Here is a 25,064-nt window from a genome sequence, read left to right as displayed (position 1 = left end):
TCTTTGAATGTCTATTAATGCCTGAGGCCGTTATTGATTTTACATATTCACACTGTACATTAATCTATCATTGGCTTATGTTGTGGATTCAGGCAGAGTAGATAGCGCCATGGAAATGAGAGGGAGAATGAGAAGAAATGGCTGCAGCAAGACCTGCTGTTGGGCTGATGACTTCTCCTTTAAGACCACTTCAATTGGGTAGTGGTCGCTTATCTTGAGAACCTGCATTGGAAGAGATAGAGTACCATGTTTTACCATGAGGAAATATTTAAGAAGGGGTCTGATCAAATGAAAAAACAAAAACTTGGAGTAAATGTGATTAACAGAGATACAAGGCAGACCGTTGACTACTGCCATTGTCTTTGGTCACTGAAACAGTGGCATCAAAACTAAGGGGATTTAGCTGGTTGCAATTTGCAGCCTCACCACTAGATGCCACTAAATCTTACACCATTAAATCAATCAAAGGCAGTGCCTGCATACTGTAATGCTGCAGAGGAAGAAAGGTACATGTGATGTAGGATTGGAAAGCATCCTTACTTCAGCCCTTTTGATTTTGTACTTCTTTCTGAAGTTGAACACACGAGCAGAGAGGGGCTCGATAGCTCTCAGGAACTTCTCTCCATGCACCACAAAGCTGTGTGGAAAAGATCAAATCTATTAAAAGCAGCCCTTGTTTACCTGACACAGTTTAGTCATCACTAATGCAGCTGTCTATCACATGACCAGTCACACTGTTATCAACTACTAGCTGAAGCACAATCCAAACATCAACACACTATGAGCAGTGGTGTACAATCCTAGCTATGGAATTCCTCCTCCATACTTAGATTTACTGTTCACTTGGTAGAGGCATTTGATCAAAGCCACTTGCAAGTGGTGTAAAAGGGAATTTTGTATCGGCCATTAATAATTAATAATTTTCCAGTGCCGTGTTGAGTTACAGGTTATTCAGTGAAATGAGGCTGAGGCCAAAATGTAATGAATGTAAATGAATGTAAACCTTTCTATGAATACAGCGTACACATATACGATTGACTATAAGCAATTTCATGAATCATTTCCTGATGTATCCCTAATTTAACCCCTTCTTCCCTTACCGATCATAGGCACAGTCAGTCATGTCTGTGACAGTGGTGTCTGCATCATCCCTTATCAACCAAAAGAGGCCTAAGGTTGAGAATAGCCGGTTGTCCCTTCTATTGGTCCTAGTCACATATCCACAATCGGCATGGAAGTCACCCAACAACAGCACATTCTTTTAATGGGAGAAAGGAGGGTTTCTTTTGATTATTGTTGATAGGTGTTTTTAGTAGACATGAGAAAACAAACACAAATGAAACTATCAAAAGGCTGAACACCAAAACTGCATGCACAATGGTAAATCTCTTGAGCCTCATTCCCACTGCCCCCCGCACACTATAATCCCTTACCTCCACATTCCATTTTTTCTTTATCTCTGCGAGGACATCATAAAGTGCATCTAGTTCTTTTAGAGCATTTAGTGGCTCCACACGCAGTGGAATCAGCACAAAGTCTCCCACCTCTAAACGAAGGAAAAACATCGCTGCATGTTATACAAGCAATCAGACCTGGATTTGTTCAGATTCGTACAGAACTTTCAACTAGAATTGAATGCAAAGGAGGATTCTGGGAGATCACATGTGATCACATCAGTGTTGTTGTAGCGATCAGTGGGAAAGACTTACTGAGCATGTCTGTAATACCCAGTCATCTGTATGATAAACCTGAACGCTAGTCAAATTTATGGTAATGTATATGAAAAATAAATTAGGTCTAAATAACTCACACAAACATACAGGATTCCACTGACCTGTCTTTGATGAATTAAAATGTACTATGAAAGGTTCTCGACTGAAGACCTCTTCACTTCCCATCTTTGTGTCTGGATATTGATACTTGTCCACCAATAAAGCGGTTTTGGTTCTGTGACAATAAGTAAAAAGCCCAAATTCACAAAAAAGAAAAAAGTACACAACACAGCAAACCTGAGGATGTCACCTGTAGGTGTCACGTTCCACACACAGAAGTGCCCCAGGCTGGATACTGGGTAATACAGTTAGGGTGTGTTACTGGCCACATCTGACAGTTGGTTTGTGAAAATGGTGCAATGCACTGCTGTTGTTTTACCTGTACACAAACACATACTGCTCGTCTCCTTCCACACCCAAGCCTTTACTGGCCACATATTTATAACTGAACTCGTCATATCTGAGGAAAGAAATGTAAAACGAAAAAAGTAGTTTGAGATTCAAATATTTAAATTCAGTCATTAGGCAGCAAACCTAACTACACAACACTAATAGATGATTTAGGTCAATGTATCAAAAGATGAGTACAATTGCTTTTCCTCTTGTACCTGTTGAGTGAGGAAATCAGCATTTTCATAGCTTTTCCATCCAGGTCCCTCACCTCTTGCAGAAGGCACACATCACAGCGTGACACTATCTGAGCATCAGGGAACAGCGAAGGAAAGTTAACTCTTTCAGTTAACCTTTCTGATAACTGCCATAACACATTACAGTTATGTGTAACAGTGGGTCAGAGTGTAGCTCTATACCTTGAGACTATTCAGACTTGTCTATTCGGTCATAATGTGAGGTAAAGACTGTGAGAAATAACTGCTCACCTTTGTCAGAAGATGAAGGACTCTTTGGTCAGATATTTTGGAGACGTTAAAATCTTGCACGTTGTATGAACATATTCTAAATCCAGAGCTCTTGCTCAAGAAACCAAAGAAAGCCAGGAAGAGGAGTACCCACTGCCTCTGGTTTTGCCCCATTATGCCTGTTTAATAATAATTGAAGGGTTGAGCATTGAAAGTAATAGCAAACTCTTCTCATAACACTGAAGAGTTTCAATGAAACACTCAAATTGTTAATTTTCTCTTAACCAAAAATTACATTAGAACTAGCTCTCCCGCTCTATGCAAGAGCTGACCAGAGAAGCTGCAGCTTTACTGTAGGATTATGAAATCAAACCAGTTGTAAACCTGCAGTGAGTGATACAAAGCTAGGCCTGAGCTTAGCATGTATAATATCCCTCTGGGCAAACATAAAGATATGCATTCAAAATACACCTTTGAGACCACGACAAAATGGAATCTGGCTCTTATTGGCAGACAAAAATCTAAAGTGCTTGGATTAGCAAGCCTACTTTGCAAAAATAAGCCCTGGATTTCCCCTTCCTATCTCCAGGTAGGCTCACATGTTCACTCCTTATCCCTATTTCATTTGACATGTTAAACCAGAGCTCTGATTTCTCATCTTTGCAATTATAATATTATTTAATTATTCAATTACATTGTACATCTTTAAAGTATTTGTTTGACTTTCTGACATCAAAAACGACACGCTACACTATTTCAAGCTTGTGACTATGTAACTATGACACACCTAGTCACCTGCCTTTATTTCTGAGAACCTGGATTGATCTCTCATTCTCAGAAATGAACTCAAGTGGACTTTCAACTCATGAGGTATATGACAAATCAATGGTTTACATTGAAATACAATACAACTGTACACCATAGGTGGCAATATGTTTTTATTTTATTTTACTCATACCAATGAAAAATTGCAGTATATGGTGCATACAAGCTATCCACGGTCCAATTATGTAGATTGTGTTCCTTTTTTATGTTAAGTTTTCATGTCCGAAGCCTGACGATTCTAGTGTTGTTTATTTTTCAGGCCATCTGTCAAGCCAGGCCACTACATAAGTCCCTTTCCAATACATGCATGGGAAAAGCAGAAATCTCAGCATAGCATGGGACATTCTGGTTGTTTGCACAACTCCAGTTTAACAAGCTCACCAAACTGGTTTTCAGAGCAACAACATGCCATTTTCCAGCCTGTGAGGTAATACTCCACTGCCTAAAGTGAATACTGGGGAACTGAAATAAACCTATATCAATATCTTACAAAATGCTCTTCTACATCACCTCCATAAAACATTCAGGATTTTATAGATGCACTTAGTCCTTTTCTTAATCTGCTTTCTGTCAAGCTTGCAAACACACCTATGAGTGCTTTAAAAAGAGCACAGCACAAACCTCAAAACCTCTCACTTTACCCAGCAGTGGGTTTCACAAACACATTCACTCAAACAGACGAGATAAGGTTACCTGTATTTTTTGAGGGGGGTATTTGTCCATAGATCCGCTTCATTCACTTCCTTTTCCTCCTTCCACGGTCTGACACTGCTTACCTGGCGTTAGAGGTGGAGTCATTGCAAACCCCACCCTTAGTTTTCTGTGACATGTTTTTCTAGGAAAGTTTTTTTTTCTTTGGCAGCTTTCTGAAGGTGGTCTTTTCTGAGAAACACCTTTTCTTCAACACGAAAACCAACAAATGTACTCAAGTTTTTCTTTGTTCCTTTTGTTTAGACAGATGACAAAGATGTCCACTTTTACAGAAAGCATGTTCAGTCAAAGCAACATATATGTTTTAGGAACACACAGGCAAAGTCCAAATGGGAGATAAAGCACATTCATAATTTTAGTAAATTCCTGTGAATTCTTCTGTGTGAACTTGGTTCACTGAACCTGCTGGCAGTAACGGCTCCATGGACAGCCCCTATTGGCTTCTCTGGAAGGCGGGGACATGTATGGACTTGAATAACCAGCCAGCAACAGTAGGTCAGATCACAGATTATGCTTTCGGCACTCCCCCCACTTGCATTGGTAATGGAATAAAAGAATGAGGAGAAGAATGGCCAACCAGGCTGATCTGTGTGCATGAGCTGTAGCTTTTTCTTATTATCGAGTGTGAGGGAGTGTCAGTAGGGACACTGGTGACGTCATTCATGAGCATGAGCATGACTACATAGGTAACCATGGAAATCAGCTGGCCACCGCATTCTTTAAATGCCAGAATGTTCTACATCCAATGCAAAACAATTTATCAAAATGACTAATGCCAAACAGAGTTAAATCCCCACCCTCAGAAGAGAGAGGAACATACCCAAGGAGAATGAACACACAGATTGGCAACTGGTAATGTTTAAATAGAAATTTGTATTTACATCAATATTAACATCGAGGAACAAGGAAAAAACGCAACAGTAATGTACAACCGCAAAGTAGAAATATGTTTTTCACATATTATTTCTGCTCTTTTTCTTCCTATTCAAATCAAGTGTAATGATCAACCATATCAATCCACTCTCGGACATTGTTTTTTCTTCTTTTTTAAACATGAACTGCAAGGGGCAAAAAACATTCTTTTACCTTCCTGAATATACAGTATTCACTTTGAGATAAAACAAATCTTTTCCATCAAATACCTCAGTAAAATCAAACCAGTTTTCTTAAAATTACAATCCACCTCAGTTTGTCCACAATAATTAAAAACCCTTTAACCAAAACACATATCAGATAACCAATATTGAAATGGACAGAGGAAATCCACATTGTAAAAGGCTTTATCTCATGTGTTCAAGACAGGAGCACATTATTCGTGTAAAAAAAAAATAAAACAAAACAAAATCTAGTCTTTATGGGTAGTTTCCACACAGGTCAATCTCTACATGAAGACATCAATTTCAGACACTATTTATGCAGCTGAAAATACAACAGAAAACCTCTTTGGATTTTGCCTTTCGTCTGAGTCGGTAAGTTCCTCAAAAATATTTTCAAATACAAAGCAGGAAGGCAAGAAATAAAATACAAATTCAGGAAAAAAAAGAGTCAATGGACGCCGAAAATGTCCCAACAGACCTGAAGACAACAACTGAAACCTCTTCATTAAGGGCAATAACATGTTCTCATCCATTGCCTCTTATATCAGATCAGAGCCATTGGTAAAAAAAAAAAACCCACACATAAAATGAAAAGAAAAAACTAAAAGGTTACTGAGGAGGCAGAGAGGGGTCCAGAATGGTGCACTTCATCAGCATATCCAGGGGTCTGAACCCTTTGGGGTTTCCCTCCTCCAGCCCTCCTACCATCCACCAGCAGAAACCTCTACTTCCTGCCCCCCGCCATCTCAAACTCAACACAAGAGCTCACGGTGCCCTCATTCAATATAGATTTATACAGATTTTGTAAATATCATTAAGGGTTTAAAAGGGATTCTTTCAACTCTTTCAAAGGTTTATGCTTTACTGCCACTTGAAACTGCATTATCTCCAGAAACTGTTGTTGGATGACCAAAAAGAAAAAAAAAAAGCATTGAAACTTCGGAAATAGAAAGTGCCTTATGATGGATAAAAAAGTGGCTTTTTGAAGGTAAGGAAAACAAAAATGCCTTTCTGACTTTAAAACAGCCTTCCACCTTCTCTACGTTTTGACATATCGGCAATGAAAGCTGTATTGACCTACAACACAGAGTAAAAGAACACATTTTTTTTTTTAAATATCAAGACTTACAGTCTGTGCAAAAACAGTATGTGACCTACAAAAGCGGATATAGTACATTTTAAGCCTATTTACAATTTATATTCACAGACGAGAAGGAAAAACTCCAATTCTGACATCACATCTAATACTGCAGTACCTTTGAGTAGATGACACTCCACATAATGCTCTGTAGAAAAGAAAGCCAAAGGGGGAAGATTATTGCTTACATCTGCATAACTAGACAAACTCTGTGCTTTCTGGGTTTCCATCTTTTTGTCCCCCCCTTCCCTTCCCTTCCCCCAAACCAAAACAGACATCCTCATTACAGAGAGGGAAAATTAGACCCCTTACAAAACTCTGATTCATCCTCCAATAAGGCTGAGACAAAAATGACAGAGAAATATTGCAACAATCCTTTTCTCCATGAGCCAGCCTTTTTTCTTTTTCCCTGTAAAGTGCAATCACCGCCAAATGATTTTCTCTCTGTGTGGTACCTTCACTCAACACTAAAAACAGGGCGTGCCATGGCAAACCCAGAGTTGTCAAACACAGCATGACATTTATACATTCTAAAATGAGCGAGGAGACTATTCTCTCCTCTAGGTCATTTCGTACGGGGGCTGCTCCGGTTAAAACCGATCCTGCCTATATTGTTTGGTCCAGCAGGAACTGTGGCTTTGTGACTTCTCCATCACTAAGAAACATTGTCAAGAGACTGAAGACCCCACAACACTTGAGATAGCTTCTGAAGACTGATGGCAATATGTCTGGATGTATGTGTATATATCACAGTGTCTCAGATTTACAAACAGGTGTTTGTGTGTGTGTGTGTGTGTGTGTGTGTGTGTGTGTGTGTGTGTGTGTGTGTGTGTGTGTGTGTGTGTGTGTGTGTTTGAGTGTGTACACGAGTGACTGTGGTATCTGGCCATATGTTTCCAGGTGAGAAACCCGGTGAGTAGATAGTCATGTAGGCCTTCAAGCTCTGGAGTCTCTCATACTGGGGTTCACAGTGTCTCCATTCCTCTCAGCAACTGTGTATGTCTCAGCAATATTTCTGTGAAACAAAGAGAAAAAGATAGATAAGTCAGTTTTGGGAGGCTAAAACATCACTATTGGGGAATGAAACATATATTACTGTGTCCAAAGTGTCCTGTTGGTTAGTGGACTACACAAAAGATGGGACACTCCAATTACAGTTCCTATTTCAATGTACTCAATGCTGGGACAAAACTGTACAACTTAGAGACAACAGCAACTTCTACTGTAGCTACGCTACCGCCTCTACACACACCATCACCACCACCACCACTAACAACAACATGAATACCACCATAACAACAACAATCCCACCACCAGCACGGCACAGATCCTCACCTGATCAGGGCCCATGGGCATCCTGCTCATCATCATTGGGTTCATGTTCATCTGGCCGGGCATCTGGCCCATATGCCCCCCACCACCACCGGCGCCCATTCCCCCATTCATCATCATACCACCGTACTGCCCCCCAGCGCCCTGCTGGCTGAACTGCTGCTGTCCATACGACCTGGAGAGGAAGAGAAGTGGCAGAGGCCACAGTCAGGCTGGAGCAACCATTTTCAGCTGCCATTAAAATCCCTGCTCTAACAAAAGGCATTAGTGTGGAAAACACCTGCAGGGTTTCATCACTACACACATTCTGAAATACGTAACTTACCTTTTAGGGACAGCCCAATTGAAGTGCTCTCAATATTTACAGGTAATCACTTTGATGAAAGGAGCAATTAAGGAATATAATTTTTTTGGGTCAATTTCTAATCTACACTGCCAAACCCGAGTGCAGCGCTCGCTCACCCATTCCGGCTCATGCCTCCCTGTGGCCAGCCTTTCATGTCGGCCGTCTGGTACATGGGGCTTCCCTGTGGGTGCTGTTGCATCATGGGATTCTGTGGAGGTCCGAGACGGCCTGACATCATGGCGTTGGGGGGGCTGGCACCAGACGGTGCAAACGAGGGGTCACCCTGCTGGCCCATACCTGGAAGAAGAGATACCATCAATGTTTACTTTTGAGCTCAATTTCAAGTACATTTACGACAAAACATTCAATGATATCATACATACATACATCATACAGTCTGAAGGTAACCTAAAAAGAGCCATGCAGAGAATATATGTTTTCAACTCGTCACATGCTCTGCAAACCACTGCATTTACATTTTCTCACCAGCAGATGGCAGCACCATTCACTGCATGTCTACCTCAACTGGAAGGCCACGACGTTAACTCTGATTCCTCTGAGAAATGACTCATCTCTGCGAGTGCTGAACATTGTGCTGGTTTAGCCATAGTGCTTCCCTTCAAGGACGCCCCGAGGAATCCATACCCTGAAGGCTCCTTTGACTGCTCATTTAACACACAAGCACTTATCCTTTTGACTTATTGTCTGATTTCCTCATGGCGTTCTCTCCCCCTTGAGAATGTGGAGAGGGCTGCTGACCCTCCTGACACACAGGAGTATAATGAAAGGCTGCACTGTAGCCTTGAATCCAACTTCTAAGTACGTGAGGAGAAAATAGTTGTGTAGTTCACGTGAAACTCAACTGGGATTCAGAGGGATGGGGAGTGAGTATTTGGGAGGAACAGCTCTCCCTTCTGAGGCTACATGACGACATGTCACTAACCACTCTTCATAGGCATGTCACTAACCACCACTCTTCATAGACATGTCACTAACCACCACTCTTCATAGGCATGTCACTAACCACTCTTAATAGGCATGTCACTAACCACCACTCTTCATAGGCATGTCACTAACCACCACTCTTCATAGGCATGTCACTAACCACCACTCTTCATAGGCATGTCACTAACCATTCTTCATAGACATGTCACTAACCGCCACTCTTCATAGGCATGTCACTAACCACCACTCTTCATATGCATGTCACTAACTACCACTCTTCATAGACATGTCACTAACCACCACTCTTCATAGGCATATCACTAACCACTCTTCATAGGCATGTCACTAACCACTCTTCATAGACATGTCACTAACCACTCTTCATAGGCAGGTCACTAACTACCACTCTTCATAGACATGTCACTAACCACTCTTAATAGGCATGTCACTAACCACCACTCTTCATAGGCATGTCACTAACCACCACTCTTCATAGGCATGTCACTAACTACCACTCTTCATAGACATGTCACTAACCACCACTCTTCATAGGCATATCACTAACCACTCTTCATAGGCATGTCACTAACCACTCTTCATAGACATGTCACTAACCACCACTCTTCATAGACATGTCACTAACCACCACTCTTCATAGGCATGTCACTAACCACTCTTAATAGGCATGTCACTAACCACCACTCTTCATAGGCATGTCACTAACCACCACTCTTCATAGGCATGTCACTAACCATTCTTCATAGGCATGTCACTAACCACTCTTAATAGTCATGTCACTATCCACCACTCTTCATAGGCATATCACTAACCACTCTTCATAGGCATGTCACTAACCATTCTTCATAGACATGTCACTAACCACCACTCTTCATAGGCATGTCAATAACCACCACTCTTCAAAGACATGTCACTATCCACCACTCTTCATAGGCATGTCACTAACCACTCTTAATAGGCATGTCACTATCCACCACTCTTCATAGGCATGTCACTAACCACCACTCTTCATAGGCATATCACTAACCACCATTCTTCATAGGCATGTCACTAACCATTCTTCATAGGCATATCACTAACCACCATTCTTCATAGGCATGTCACTAACCATTCTTCATAGGCATATCACTAACCACCACTCTTCATAGGCATATCACTAACCACCATTCTTCATAGGCATGTCACTAACCATTCTTCATAGGCATATCACTAACCACCACTCTTCATAGACATGTCACTAACCACTCTTCATAGGCATGTCACTAACCATTCTTCATAGACATGTCACTAACCACCACTCTTCATAGACATGTCACTAACCACTCTTAATAGACATGTCACTAACCACTCTTAATAGTCATGTCACTATCCACCACTCTTCATAGACATGTCACTAACCACTCTTCATAGGCAGGTCACTAACCACCATTCTTCATAGGCATGTCACTAACCATTCTTCATAGGCATATCACTAACCACCACTCTTCATAGACATGTCACTAACCACCACTCTTCATAGGCATATCACTAACCACCACTCTTCATAGACATGTCACTAACCACCACTCTTCATAGGCATGTCACTAACCACCACTCTTCATAGTCATGTCACTAACCACCACTCTTCATAGGCATGTCACTAACCACTCTTAATAGGCATGTCACTAACCACTCTTAATAGTCATGTCACTATCCGCCACTCTTCATAGACATGTCACTAACCATTCTTCATAGGCATATCACTAACCACCACTCTTCATAGACATGTCACTAACCACCACTCTTCATAGGCATGTCACTAACCACTCTTCATAGTCATGTCACTAACCACCACTCTTCATAGACATGTCACTAACCACCACTCTTCATAGGCATGTCACTAACCACTCTTCATAGGCATGTCACTAACCACCACTCTTCATAGGCATGTCACTAACCACTCTTCATAGACATATCACTAACCACCACTCTTCATAGGCATGTCACTAACCACTCTTCATAGACATGTCACTAACCACTCTTCATAGACATGTCACTAACCACCACTCTTCATAGACATGTCACTAACCACCACTCTTCATAGGCATGTCACTAACCACCACTCTTCATAGACATGTCACTAACCACCACTCTTCATAGGCATGTCACTAACCACTCTTCATAGGCATGTCACTAACCACCACTCTTCATAGACATGTCACTAACCACCACTCTTCATAGGCATGTCACTAACCACCACTCTTCATAGACATGTCACTAACCACCACTCTTCATAGGCAGGTCACTAACTACCACTCTTCATAGACATGTCACTAACCACTCTTCATAGGCATGTCACTAACCACTCTTCATAGACATGTCACTAACCACTCTTCATAGACATGTCACTAACCACTCTTCATAGGCATGTCACTAACCACCACTCTTCATAGACATGTCACTAACCACCACTCTTCATAGGCATGTCACTAACCACCACTCTTCATAGACATGTCACTAACCACCACTCTTCATAGGCAGGTCACTAACTACCACTCTTCATAGACATGTCACTAACCACTCTTCATAGGCATGTCACTAACCACTCTTCATAGACATGTCACTAACCACTCTTCATAGACATGTCACTAACCACTCTTCATAGGCATGTCACTAACCACCACTCTTCATAGACATGTCACTAACCACCACTCTTCATAGGCATGTCACTAACCACCACTCTTCATAGACATGTCACTAACCACCACTCTTCATAGGCAGGTCACTAACTACCACTCTTCATAGACATGTCACTAACCACTCTTCATAGACATGTCACTAACCACTCTTCATAGTCATGTCACTATCCATTCTTCATAGGCATGTCACTTACCACTCTTCATAGGCATGTCACTAACCACCACTCTTCATAGACATGTCACTAACCACTCTTCATAGGCATGTCACTAACCACCACTCTTCATAGGCATGTCACTAACCACTCTTCATAGTCATGTCACTAACCACCACTCTTCATAGGCATGTCACTAACCATTCTTCATAGGCATGTCACTAACCACCACTCTTCATAGACATGTCACTAACCACCACTCTTCATAGGCATGTCACTAACCACTCTTCATAGGCATGTCACTAACCACCACTCTTCAGAGGCATGTCACTAACCATTCTTCATAGGCATGTCACTAACCACCACTCTTCATAGACATGTCACTAACCACCACTCTTCATAGGCATGTCACTAACCACCACTCTTCATAGGCATGTCACTAACCACCACTCTTCATAGGCATGTCACTAACCATTCTTCATAGGCATGTCACTAACCACCACTCTTCATAGACATGTCACTAACCACCACTCTTCATAGGCATGTCACTAACCACTCTTCATAGGCATGTCACTAACCACCACTCTTCAGAGGCATGTCACTAACCATTCTTCATAGGCATGTCACTAACCACCACTCTTCATAGACATGTCACTAACCACCATTCTTCATAGACATGTCACTAACCACCACTCTTCATAGGCATGTCACTAACCACTCTTCATAGGCATGTCACTAACCACCACTCTTCATAGGCATGTCACTAACCACTCTTCATAGGCATGTCACTAACCACCACTCTTCATAGGCATGTCACTAACCACCACTCTTCATAGACATGTCACTAACCACCACTCTTCATAGGCATGTCACTAACCATTCTTCATAGACATGTCACTAACCACCACTCTTAATAGTCATGTCACTAACCACCACTCTTCATAGGCATGTCACTAACCACCACTCTTCATAGACATGTCACTAACCACTCTTCATAGGCATGTCACTAACCACTCTTCATAGACATGTCACTAACCACCACTCTTCATAGGCATATCACTAACCACCACTCTTCATAGGCATGTCACTAACCATTCTTCATAGGCATATCACTAACCACTCTTCATAGGCATATCACTAACCATTCTTCATAGGCATATCACTAACCACCACTCTTCATAGGCATGTCACTAACCACCACTCTTCATAGGCATATCACTAACCATTCTTCATAGGCATATCACTAACCATTCTTCATAGTCATGTCACTAACCACCACTCTTCATAGGCATGTCACTAACCACTCTTCATAGTCATGTCACTAACCATTCTTCATAGGCATGTCACTAACCACCATTCTTCATAGTCATGTCACTAACCACCACTCTTCATAGGCATGTCACTAACCATTCTTCATAGGCATGTCACTAACCACCACTCTTCATAGTCATGTCACTAACCACCACACTTCATAGACATGTCACTAACCACCACTCTTCATAGTCATGTCACTAACCACCACACTTCATAGGCATGTCACTAACCACCACTCTTCATAGACATGTCACTAACCACTCTTCATAGGCATGTCACTAACCACCACTCTTCATAGTCATGTCACTAACTACCACTCTTCATAGACATGTCACTAACCACTCTTCATAGGCATGTCACTAACCACTCTTCATAGGCATGTCACTAACCACCACACTTCATAGGCATGTCACTAACCACCACTCTTCATAGGCATGTCACTAACCACTCTTCATAGGCATGTCACTAACCACCACACTTCATAGTCATGTCACTAACCACCACTCTTCATAGGCATGTCACTAACCACTCTTCATAGGCATGTCACACACCACCAGGCATACAGGTGCATCTCAATAAATTAAGTTGATTTAGTGAAACTCATGTATGTATTATATAGATTCATTACACACAGACTGATATATTTCAAGTGTTTATTTCTTTAGATTTTAATGATTATAACCGACAGCTATTGAAAACCCCAGATACAGTATCTCAGAAAATTAGAATATTGTGAAAAAGTTCAATATTGAAGACTCATGGTGTCACACTCTTATCAGCGTATTAACTTAAAACACCTGCAAAGGCTACCTGAGCCTTTAAATAGTCTCTCAGTTTAGTTCAGTAGACTACACAATAATGGGGAAGACTGCTGACTTGACAGTTGATCATTGACACCCTGCACAAGGAGGGTAAGACACAAAATGTTTTTGCTAAAAAAGCTAACTGTTCACAGAGTGCTGTATCCAAGCACATTAATGGGAAGTTGAATGGAAGGGAAAAATGTGGTAGAAAAAGGTGCCCAAGCAACAGGGATAATCGCAGCCTTGAGAGGATTGTGAAACAAAGCCCATTCAAGAATTTGGGGGAGATTCAAAAGAAGTGAACTGAGGCTGCAGTCAGTGCTTCATGAGCCACCACGCACAGACTTGTCCAGGACATGGGCGTCAACTGTCGAATTCCTTGTGTCAAGCCACTCTTGAACCAGAGACAATGTCAGAGGCATCTTACCTGGGCTAAGGACAAAAAGGATTGGACTGTTGCTCAGTGGTCCAAAGTTCTCTTCTCAGATGAAAGTACATTTTGCATTTCAGTCTGGAGGAAGAGAGGAGAGGCACAGAATCCAAGTTGTAAAGTTTCCACAGTCAGTGATGGTTTGGGGTGCCATGTCATCTGCTGGTGTTGGTCCACTGTGTTTTCTTGTCTACCAGGATGTTTTAGAGCACTTAATGCTTTCCTCTGCTGACCAGCCTTATTGAGAAGCGGATTTCATTTTCCAGCAGGTCTTGGCACCTGCACACACTGCCAAAGGTACCAGTACCTGGTTTAGGGACAATGGTATCCCTGTGCTTGATTGGCCAGCAAGCTCGCCTGACCTAAACCCCATAGATTCTCTATGGGGTATTGTGAAGAGGTAGATGCGAGACACCAGACCCAACAACGCAGAAGAGCTGAAGGCCGCTATCAGAGCAACCTGGGCTTCCATAACATCTCAGCAGTGCCACAGACTGACCGCCTCCATGCCAGGCCACATTGCTGCAGTAATTCAAGGAGCCCTGTCCAAGTATTGAGTGCTGTACATGTTCATACTTTTCAGTAGTCAAACATTTCTGTGTTAAAAATCCTTTTTTTTATTGGTCTTAAGTAATATTCTAATTTTCTGAGATACTGAATTTGGGGTTTTCATTAGCTGTCAGTTATAATCATCAAAATTAAAAGAAATAAACACTTGAAATATATCAGTCTGTGTGTAATGAATCTATATAATATATGAGTTTCACTTTTTAAACCGAATAAGTGAAATAAATCAACTTTTTGATGATATGCTAATTTATTGAGATGCACCTGTATGTGAAAGCTTTTCAATGCTTAAAAAGGCACATTACAAATCTGTTTGGAGAAGCACTGTATCATGACGGGGGAGTATTCAGGCCAGCTGGATGACCATAGCCTGCATGTCAAGAAAAAATATACATGGCATTTCTTGCCATCCATTCAGTGAGAGCGACAAACACTTTTCATGCCTGCAGCCTTTCAAAATCTGACACGCAGGTGAAATGGTCTGCTCTGCCCTAGCAAGCTCATATGTTGTCACTTATTAACCTGCAAATATCAAATGTTAATCGCCATTCTAAAGACGGTGTCACACTAGTGAAGGCAACCAATCCCTGGTGGAGAAGAAACACAAGCGGGGAGGACTGAGGCAGAGCAGTGACCCTGCCAGAACATACCATAACTCCCTCCGTAGGCGAACTGCTGTTGTCCGGCCTGGCCCATGGGGGGTCCTCCCATGGGTGAGTCCATGCCCGTGGGGGCGGTGACGTTGGGCGGGGGGCTGAAGCCTCCGGCTGCGGCGGCTGCGGCGGCTGCCTGCTGTTGCTGCTGCTGCTGCATGAGCATCATCATCCTCTGCCTGCGCATCTGCAGCGTCATCATCTCCCGACTGCGCTGGGCCAGCATCTGAGCATTCAGGAAGCCCTGCTGACACACCGGGGAGGGAGGGAGGAGAGAGAGAGGAGACAGAGAGGAGGAGAGAGAGAGGAGGAGGGAGAGGGAGGAGAGAGAGGAGGGGGGAGAGAGAGGGAGAAGGGAGGAGAGAGGGTGGAGAGGCAGGAGGAGGAGAGAGAGGGAGTAGGGAGGAGAGAGAGGGTAGGAGAGAGAGGAGGAGAGAGAGGTAGGAGGGAGGGAGGAGGGGAGGAGAGAGAGGAGGGGGGAGGCGAGAGAGGGAGGAGGGGGAAGAGCATGAGTGAAGTGTGAAGCGTGGGCGGTTTACTTTAAAAAAGAATATTCCTCCACTTGTCCAGTGCCACGCCGATGATCAGGAGATAAATACTGATAAACTGCTTGACACCCTTAGACTGTGCATCACTTTAAATAGTGACACATGTAACCAGACACTGGACCCTATGGTCAGGGTGGTACAGAAGTGAGATGAAGTGGAGTGGCATACCTGGCTGCCCATGCCAGGCTGCATACCAGGCCTCATGCCCGGGTTGCCTCCGCCAGGGCCCTCCATCTTCATGCCCATGCCCTGTCGAGTTTGGTTCATGAACTGCCGGGAGAGAACAGACAGAGGAGAGTCAGACCTGTAATGATGACTTGGTACACTAGAGGCAGTACACTAGGTCTACTCTACATGATCATAATAGGAACTTATTTCAACGGAACAAGTCTGCTATGAGTGTTAACATCTGCTGATAAAAGAGACACTTTATCTCCATTTTCTAGTCCACATATCATTATAAACCCTTAAAGGGGAACTCCCTGGAGATTTCAGAGCGAGCCAGACTTCTGTTTTATGTGAGACACAGTCTGTATGTGTAGGGATCCTTCCCATGTTGTCCGCCACTTACAATAACATAACGATAACGGCCAAAACAAGCGGCTGACTTTAATGAGAATGCTTGCCCCATAGGATTACCGTGGAGCTGCACTTTAAGGTTGCCGGCAGTAGCGCTCTGGCTTGATACTGTACTGATTCAGATCGCTTTTGTCCCAAGTATCTGTTTGTGTGCTTCTCTACGTGTGTGTCTGTGCATCTCTGTGTGTGTCTGTGTGTGTGTGTGTGTGCATCTCTACCTGTGTGCGTGTGTGTGTGTGTTTGCGTGTGCATCTCTATGTGTGTGTGTGTGTGTGTGTGTGTGTGTGTGTGTGTGTGTGTGTGTGTGTGCATCTCTATGTGTGTGTGTGTGTGTGTGTGTGTGTGCGCGTGTGCGTGTGCATCTCTATGTGTGTGTGTGTGTGAGTGTGTGCATCTCTATGTGTGTGTGTGTGAGTGTGTGTGTGTGAGTGTGTGCATCTCTATGTGTGTGTGTGTGAGTGTGTGTGTGTGTGTGTGTGCATCTCTATGTGTGTGTGTGTGAGTGTGTGTGTGTGTGTGTGTGCATCTCTATGTGTGTGTGTGTGAGTGTGTGTGTGTGTGTGTGTGCATCTCTATGTGTGTGTGTGTGAGTGTGTGTGTGTGTGTGTGCATCTCTATGTGTGTGTGTGTGTGTGTGTGTGTGTGTGCATCTCTATGTGTGTGTGTGTGAGTGTGTGTGTGTGTGTGTGTGCATCTCTATGTGTGTGTGTGTGAGTGTGTGTGTGTGTGTGTGTGTGTGCATCTCTATGTGTGTGTGTGTGAGTGTGTGTGTGTGTGTGTGTGCATCTCTATGTGTGTGTGTGTGAGTGTGTGTGTGTGTGTGTGTGTGTGCATCTCTATGTGTGTGTGTGTGAGTGTGTGTGTGTGCATCTCTATGTGTGTGTGTGTGCATCTCTCTCTGTGTGTGTGTGTGTGTGTAGTCACCTGCTGGCCCTGTAGTCTCTGCTGCAGCTGCAGCCTCATGGGTTTGGTGGCGCTCATCATGCGGGGCCTCATCATGTTGGCGCGGGGGTGTCCCATGGCCCCCATGGGCCCCATGCCCGCCATGCTGCCCCCCATGCCAGGGAAGCTGCCCTGCTGACCCATCTGGTTCATCATGGGGCCATATCCGCCCGGCGGAGGCTGGCCCTGCATGGGGGCACCACCGTACCCCGCAGGCATGCCGCCCATGGAAGGGGGGCCGGGGTAGCCCTGTCCATACATGGGCTTCTGATCCATCACCATGGAAGGGTCCTGGCCAGGGAAAGACTCAGATGGAGGCTCTGCTCCCTGACTCTGTGTAGGTGTAGAAGAGAGGGAGAGAGAGAGAGAGAGAGAGAGAGAGAGAGAGAGAGAGAGAGAGAGAGAGAGAGAGAGAGAGAGAGAGAGACACGACAGACAGACAGTGAGACAGTGAGACAGACAGAGAAGAGACTTGGTTTAACTATTTTGACAACCTACAGTGTATAGATTCTGATCTATAATGCCAGAACATGGCCCAACAAACTTTCATGACACAACAGACAATTAGTTTAATTCCTCATTTCCTACTAGAATCAGTCCCAACTCTGTTCTTTGTCTCTCTGATTAGGTGGGCACGTAGACTCTTTGGATCTCAGTGTCTGTCTTCTCTCGTCTCACCGACTGTTTAGGAGTTCTGTCATTAAGTTATCCAGAGAGGCTCTAATTGGTAGGGCTGTTTAATGTTAAACTAAGGCTCTGGCTCTGGCTCTGGCTTTGTGTGTGTGTGTGTTTCACATTTCTATGTGCATGCTACTTTAGATTTCGATATACCTGTGTCTGCATGTTGTGGCTTTGCTTATATTTTTGTGTGAACATTTATATATTTTGAGTGTTCATTGGAATTTGTTTGTGTTTGTGTGTGTGTTTCTGTGTGTGTGTGTGTGTGTTTGTGTGTTTGTGTCTAACCTGGCTGATGAGGTCTGGGATGCCCAGCGCGCGGTCGATTTCCTCCAGGGCAATGACGTCGGTGTTGAGCAGCGAGTCCAGCTGGTCCAGCAGAGCCCGCTCATCACTCTGACCCTCACTGGTGGATGGAGGGACCAGCAGCTCATCCAGGCTGCTCCCAAACTGACGCCTGCATCGCAAACACACACACACACACACACACACACACACACACACACACACACACAGAGGGATGTACACATGCATATAGTTAAGAAGGCACATGTACACACACTCACATCGTAAAAAAGAGACGTGCAACCAGCAAGACAGACATGGGCAGATAGACACACACACAGACACACACACACACACACACACACACACGGAGACACAGACACATGCACACAAGCAAACACAGACACACACACATACACAGAGTTATCCAAATAGCCAAGGCACGTTCGCACCACAATGTGAGAAAACACAGATGGCCACCATACTGCCAGCTAAATCTACATGTAGAGTAGGGAGCAGAAGCTAGCAGCAGGGGGTGTGATTGAAGGATTACACACTCAATCAACAAAACAAACACACACAAACAGACACACACACACACACACACAGAGACAGACAGACACACACACACACACACACACACACACACACACACACACACACACACACACACACTCAAAGCTGCCTCTTCTCCCCCAGAGGGGCTTCTTGCTTAATAACGTGACCCAGTTCAGCACAGTCTGTGCAATTACCTGTTGTTGTCCATCCCCATCATATTGTCGGACCAGGAGGGTGATTGGCCGGCTGGACACTGTTGACTGAACTGACTCATGCCCATATTCATATCACTGGAACCTGTGGACAGACCGAGGGCCAAGAGGTTTATATGACTGCTTGGAGGATTAGTCATCTCAACACAAATCAACAGCAACAATGCTCTTACTCCGGCTGTTGCCAACAGTACATTGTTACTATTTATACATGGGAAAACTGCAAGGTTCATACACACACACACACACACACACACACACACACACACTCCTTGAAATACACTCTTTAGTCGTCATAATACCCCTGTCTACATCCACTTCATCACTGAAAGCCTCTAATTAGCATTTCATACTGTGTATGATGATGATGATGATGATGATGATGATGATGATGATGATGATGATGAATTATGGTAGTGATTCATCCGAATGTTAAGCATTAAATATGTCCAATCAATTCAGAAAGCCTTACACACTCTCGCTCCTTCACTCCAACTCCCTAACCACAAGATCACATGTTTGCATCTACATACTTGCTGAAACTCTACTCAAATTATTTACCATGCTCTTTCAAAAATACAGTCATCATCCTTCGTGCCTCTTTCTCCTTCTCTGTCTCTCTCTCTCACACACACACACACACACACACACACACACACACATACCCATATCCATGAGCTGCTGCTGTAGCATGGACCTGGTGCCGGGCACGCTGTTGGAGCGGCTGACCATGTGGCCTCCCATCATGCCCTTGGAGTTGTAGTCCATGCCTGGGGGGCGCGCCATGGAGGGGGGGCCACCAGCTGAGCCCACAGGACTGGCACTGGAGTGGGGCATCCAGTCCCCTGACCCCCCCATGGGGGAGCTCTGCGGAACTGACATGCCTCGGTTCATCATTCCTGGAGGGACACAAATCACAGCGCGCACACTTAACTCACAAGCAAGCTTGCTGGAGGTGGACAGGGAGGAAGGCAAGGAGAAGGAGCAAGACACACGTTTTAGGAGGGAAGATGCAAGTGAAAGAATGAGAGAACAAAGAGAAGAGCAAGTGAAGGACAGAGTAGGAGAAAGAAATAACTAAATCAGTTTACTTGTTCCAACGCCGCGTGGACACACACCCATGTTCCCGGGGAAGTTGTCGGCAGGCGTCCCCATCATGCGCTGTCCGTCCAGGCTCTCCTGCTTGATGGGCATGGGAGCACTGCGTCTGCCGGCCGCCCCCCCTGAACCCACCAGCTTCCCGTCTACAGACATGGCTCTCTGGAAGGGCACTCTGCCCCCTGGCCCCAGCGCAGGGCTCCTCATGCCTGACCCATGAGACAGGACAGTTAGGAACACTTCCACAGTATGGAACCTCAAGTAGTGAGTGGGAAGCACAGTAGTGAAGTACGTAAAAGTGAAATACATACTACTTAAGACTACAACGCTTTGTAACTTTGCAGACCGTTTAGATGCACAGAAAGCTATATAACCCACTAAAGGGAAAGGAAAAAGCATACTAGGTTCTCTTTACGACTATGAATACAGGAAACTCATGGAGCATGCATATGTGGCAGTCTCAGTCCCATCTGGGCTGCATCAGCTAGCAGTGTACACTGAGAAGCAGAGCATGTTACCTTGTGCACCCTCATCAGGAAACCCTTGGGGCTTGCTTCCTCCATCACTGGACACACCCCCCATGCCCTGATCCGGGTGAAATTCTCCTGAGTTCTTCAATCCCAGGAAAGTATCCAGCTGAAACACACACACACAAGCACACACACAAGCACACACACACACACACACACACACACACTTAATACACACCTAACACTTTCCAGCTATTGTGTTCTATTCCGCATTACAGCTGAAACTATTCTATATCTATGGCACGGTCATAACAAAATGTCTGTTCTCTCACATCTATTCTTTTCCAAAAACATTTCATCAATTTCCATCCTTATTTCTCAGAGCAGTTAGAGAATCACTCTCACACCTCTCCAGAACTGTGATTAGCGCCAGTAATTCTGCATGGCCGCGGGCAGCTGGGGTACAGTTAGCTCCTCGCTGCTCTAAATGATCCTGCAGCCGCTGTAATCAGCGCTCACCTGGTTGCACCTCTAGCCAGGTTGGAACCAAAGCATTTCACAGTGTGCAAAAGCCTACCTGGGAGAACACTGGAGCTGGTTTCATTTAAAAAAAATCGAAATCATCAGCTGCCGTGATTAGCAACCACAGAAACCTGGGTCAGTGAAATGCTGCTAAATGACGCCATCAACGTACCCGCAGGCCTAACAGGGCGTAGGCTGCTACTTCAGTTCTCCTCCCTGTGCTAGATCACTGCATTAGTGCTGGACATCACTGCTGCAAAACTACTACTGCTGCTGGTCTCCCCCAACTATTTATTCACACACTTCATAGAAGTGAGGGAAAGTAAACAACGGATCTAGACCTCGTCTCCTCTTTTGTCAATGAATACAAAGTCAGTGATACAGCTGTCCTTCACTGGTCTATAAAGACCCTGTGTGCGTGTCTGTGTGCGTGTCTGTGTGCGTGTCTGTGTGCGTGTCTGTGTGCGTGTCTGTGTGCGTGTCTGTGTGCGTGTCTGTGTGCGTGTCTGTGTGCGTGTCTGTGTTTATTGCGGGCTTCACCTCATCAGACGGCTCTGACTTGATCTTGCCCTCCATACTCTCTGCTCCGGGGGCAGAGCCCAGGGCCCCAGTTGGCCCCTTCCCCTCCAGCTCCTCTGGCTTTGGCTTGACGTCGGCGGGCTCTTTGGCGTCGTCCTTGTTGAGGAGGTAGTGGAGCAGCGCGTGGGTCTTCTCCTTCTTGGGGCTGTGCTGCTCCTGCTTGGGCTCCACCACGGGCCCCGATCCACCCGCTCCTCCGCCCCCAGGCCCCGCCGACCCAGCCCCGCCACCCGAGGCCCCACCCAGATCTCCTGCTGCCGCGGCTGCCATGGCGGCCTCGTGTGCTGTGGGGATCTTCCCGGTGGCCTCGGCGGTGATCTTGGCCACCTCGTCGGGAGTGTTGCCGTTCTGCAGCAGCTTGTGCAGGATCTTGTGCTTCTCCTGCAGCGAGGCCGTGTAGTGGGAGGAGCTCATGGCAAGAGAGCCCGGCCCACCCCCTCCAGGAGCCCCTCCTCCCGCCATTGGAGGGTTGGAGGAGGAGGACACACCCGTGGAGGAGGGGCTAGTTACACAGCCCGCCTCTTTACCCTCCATGCCAGCAGGGTTATTAGCGCCGGGAGCCGACGGGGGCCCCGATAGCCCGTTTCCCACCCCCAGACCGATCTCCTCCGTGGGGGAGGTCAGGAGCTGCAGCAGCTTCTTGTGGCCCTTACCATCAGGCACTCTTCTGGCTGGCTCTGTGGTAGAGGCCCCCGACTCTCCACTCCCTTCCGGCCCTGACTCTTTGTTATTTCCCCCAGGTGCCTGGCTGTCTGGCCGCTCTGACCCACTGCTGTCGTTAGGGTGCGGGTGGCCGTGGTGTTGGTGGTGCAGGGGGTGGTGGTGCTCCCCCGGCCCAGACCCGAAGGCCGCCCCTGGGCTCTTAGAGTCACCATGGCCTGGCACTGGAGGCCTGCAGGCCTGGTTGGGCTGGGCGGCTGCGGAGGAAGAGGAGGTGGAGTGGATGCTGGGGGAGCTGTCGGGCTTGTGGGCAGGGGAGGCTGCAGTCAAGGCCGAGGGCAGGGAGGGCAGGGAGGCCCCCACCCCTTCGCTGATGGCCTGCAGGGCATTCAGAGAGCTGCTGGAGAAGGAGCTGCTGCCCCCACCTCCACCCAGACCACTTCCTCCACCCACACTGCCTGGACCCATGGGGGAGTGCATACCTGAAGGATGAGACAAGACGGTCAGACTTTATTAAACTGCACCATACCCCTTGGAACTCTACTGCCTCTGATAGCCACAGTATTATGGATTCCATACCGATACTTACTGATTAGCTGTGTCTTAACAGTTCCCAATGTACTGCTTTTTATTTTATTTTATTTAGCAGTAAACAGTTTAAATAACTCAATTTAGCCAACTGACTAATGTATGATAACATGTAAAGCCTTTCTGGAAGCAAACCTGTCAGCAAATGGAAACTGAAATGAATTAAGAACACCAGAGCAATTTCCTCTCTCCTTCCCTCCCTCTCCCTCTCCCTCTCCGTCATGCCAAACTGGGCTCCCCTCATCATGTCGTCTTGCTTACCTCCTGGGGAGAACTGGCTGGCGCCCATCTTGGGGCTGCCTTTGTTGCGTGGCGACATGAGTAGGTTCTGCTGGGGCCCGTTCATGCCGGGGCTGCTGGTGGGGCTGTTCATGACGCCCAGGCCGTAGCCGCCGCTGGCCTGGAACGGAGGCTGCTGATGGGCCTGCTGCATGCCGGGGCCGGGGTGACTCATCTGACTCATGGGATTCATCTGGTTCATGGGATTCATTTGACTCATTTGATTCATCTGATTCATCTGGTTCATTTGGTTCATTTGGTTCATCTGCATCATCCTGTTGCCCATGCCCCCTCCGGGGCCTGCATTGCCCCCATACCCACCACCCATCTGCCCCATTTGCCCCATGTGACCCATGTGGCCCTGCTCGTTCATCCCGTAACCTCGGTTCATGCCCATGCCGCCCATCCCCATGCCCCCACCGGGCCCCATGTTCATCTGGGCGTTGGGGTTGGCATTGCCCATGCCCTGCGGCCTCATGCCCCCCTGCATCATGCCACCAGGCTGGCCCGGGCGACAGCCACCCTGTTCCCTGTGGAGATGGGAAGAGCAGTGAGGGTTAGGTAAGGCTCAAGCAGAGCTGAAGTGGGGTGCCATCCACCCCAGAACACTCTGGGACAAAAACCATCTACCTTGTAAAACTTCCATTCCTTCTGGATTAACGACAATTGTGTATGTAAGTCACCATCTAATCATGAAGAGACGCGGCAGACCATCCGTTTCATTTTATTTCATTTTTTTTGTTTACAAATCAAGCAGTAGAGTCAGGTGTGTATGCAGTGGAGTGAGGTCTGGCTGGCTGCAGCATGGTGCTCTGTGCAGGTAGAGGGTGCAGGGTGTGTGGAGCTCGAGGGCCTTACCTCTGGAGGAGGTGTGTGGATATGAAGCCTTGGGGCTCGTTGGTCATGGGGTGGCGGAACATTTTGCTTTTGGTCTGAGCCGTGACTGGCGTGCCGTCGGACAGGGAGAAACGGTAGAGGGGGGTCTCAGCTTGACCCTGGAGGTAGGCTGGAGTAGGAGACAGAGATGGATGGATGGATGGATGGGTTGGTGGGTGGAGAGATAGAAATGTAGGTATATGTATACATGATGTTTGATCATCACCACAACAAGTCAAACTTGCACCAAGTTGCCTATAGGTTCTTCTTCTGCTTAATGCTATTCCACAATAGCAGACAGTTGATTAAACTTCGTGAGGAAGGACGTTCTACACCTCGACTCTCTCCGCTGGTTTTGAACAGAGCAGAGCTGCGGTACACCTACCCTCATGGTAGTGCCGCTTATGGGACCAGGGCTGGCCATCACTGTGCTGCAGGAACATCTGAATGCATCTGCGCAGAAGGTCCTCCCAGCCTGGACGCATGGTGGCTCGAAGAGAACTCTGGTCTATCTGGATCAGCTTGCCTGGTTTCGTGATACACCAACAGAGT

General features: G+C 45.8%; 2 protein-coding genes across 2 annotated transcripts in view; both read right to left on the bottom strand.

The window, feature by feature from the left end:
* Window positions 1-75: 75 nt before the first annotated feature.
* Window positions 76-2,803, bottom strand: LOC308376968 (deoxyribonuclease-1-like; the record flags this gene model as incomplete). Its single annotated transcript, XM_080853481.1, has 8 exons — window positions 76-222; window positions 541-637; window positions 1,101-1,258; window positions 1,434-1,546; window positions 1,835-1,947; window positions 2,152-2,232; window positions 2,381-2,469; window positions 2,651-2,803. The coding sequence occupies 8 exons, from the start codon at window positions 2,801-2,803 to the stop codon at window positions 76-78; spliced, it is 951 nt and encodes a 316-aa protein (XP_080709607.1).
* A 3,912-nt stretch (window positions 2,804-6,715) lies between these two features.
* The window catches only part of LOC308377457 (nuclear receptor coactivator 3-like), an 86,192-nt gene continuing 67,843 nt past the window's right edge, over window positions 6,716-25,064 (bottom strand). The window contains exons 9-23 of the mRNA XM_080854115.1: window positions 24,898-25,038; window positions 24,495-24,642; window positions 23,619-24,166; window positions 22,071-23,251; window positions 21,057-21,174; window positions 20,532-20,747; window positions 20,106-20,339; window positions 19,423-19,525; window positions 18,674-18,842; window positions 17,690-18,040; window positions 16,355-16,456; window positions 15,636-15,885; window positions 8,195-8,375; window positions 7,736-7,907; window positions 6,716-7,415 (exon numbers count right to left, since the gene is read on the bottom strand). Coding sequence (XP_080710241.1) covers window positions 7,404-7,415; window positions 7,736-7,907; window positions 8,195-8,375; window positions 15,636-15,885; window positions 16,355-16,456; window positions 17,690-18,040; window positions 18,674-18,842; window positions 19,423-19,525; window positions 20,106-20,339; window positions 20,532-20,747; window positions 21,057-21,174; window positions 22,071-23,251; window positions 23,619-24,166; window positions 24,495-24,642; window positions 24,898-25,038 — 3,926 coding nt within the window. The 3' untranslated portion in view covers window positions 6,716-7,403. The remainder of the gene's footprint in view (window positions 7,416-7,735; window positions 7,908-8,194; window positions 8,376-15,635; window positions 15,886-16,354; window positions 16,457-17,689; window positions 18,041-18,673; window positions 18,843-19,422; window positions 19,526-20,105; window positions 20,340-20,531; window positions 20,748-21,056; window positions 21,175-22,070; window positions 23,252-23,618; window positions 24,167-24,494; window positions 24,643-24,897; window positions 25,039-25,064) is intronic.

This window comes from Sprattus sprattus (assembly GCF_963457725.1).
Source record: "Sprattus sprattus genome assembly, chromosome: 16".
Classification (NCBI taxonomy): domain Eukaryota; kingdom Metazoa; phylum Chordata; class Actinopteri; order Clupeiformes; family Clupeidae; genus Sprattus; species Sprattus sprattus.
Note: the sequence above shows the minus strand (reverse complement) of the source record. Positions and strands in the feature narration are given on the sequence as shown.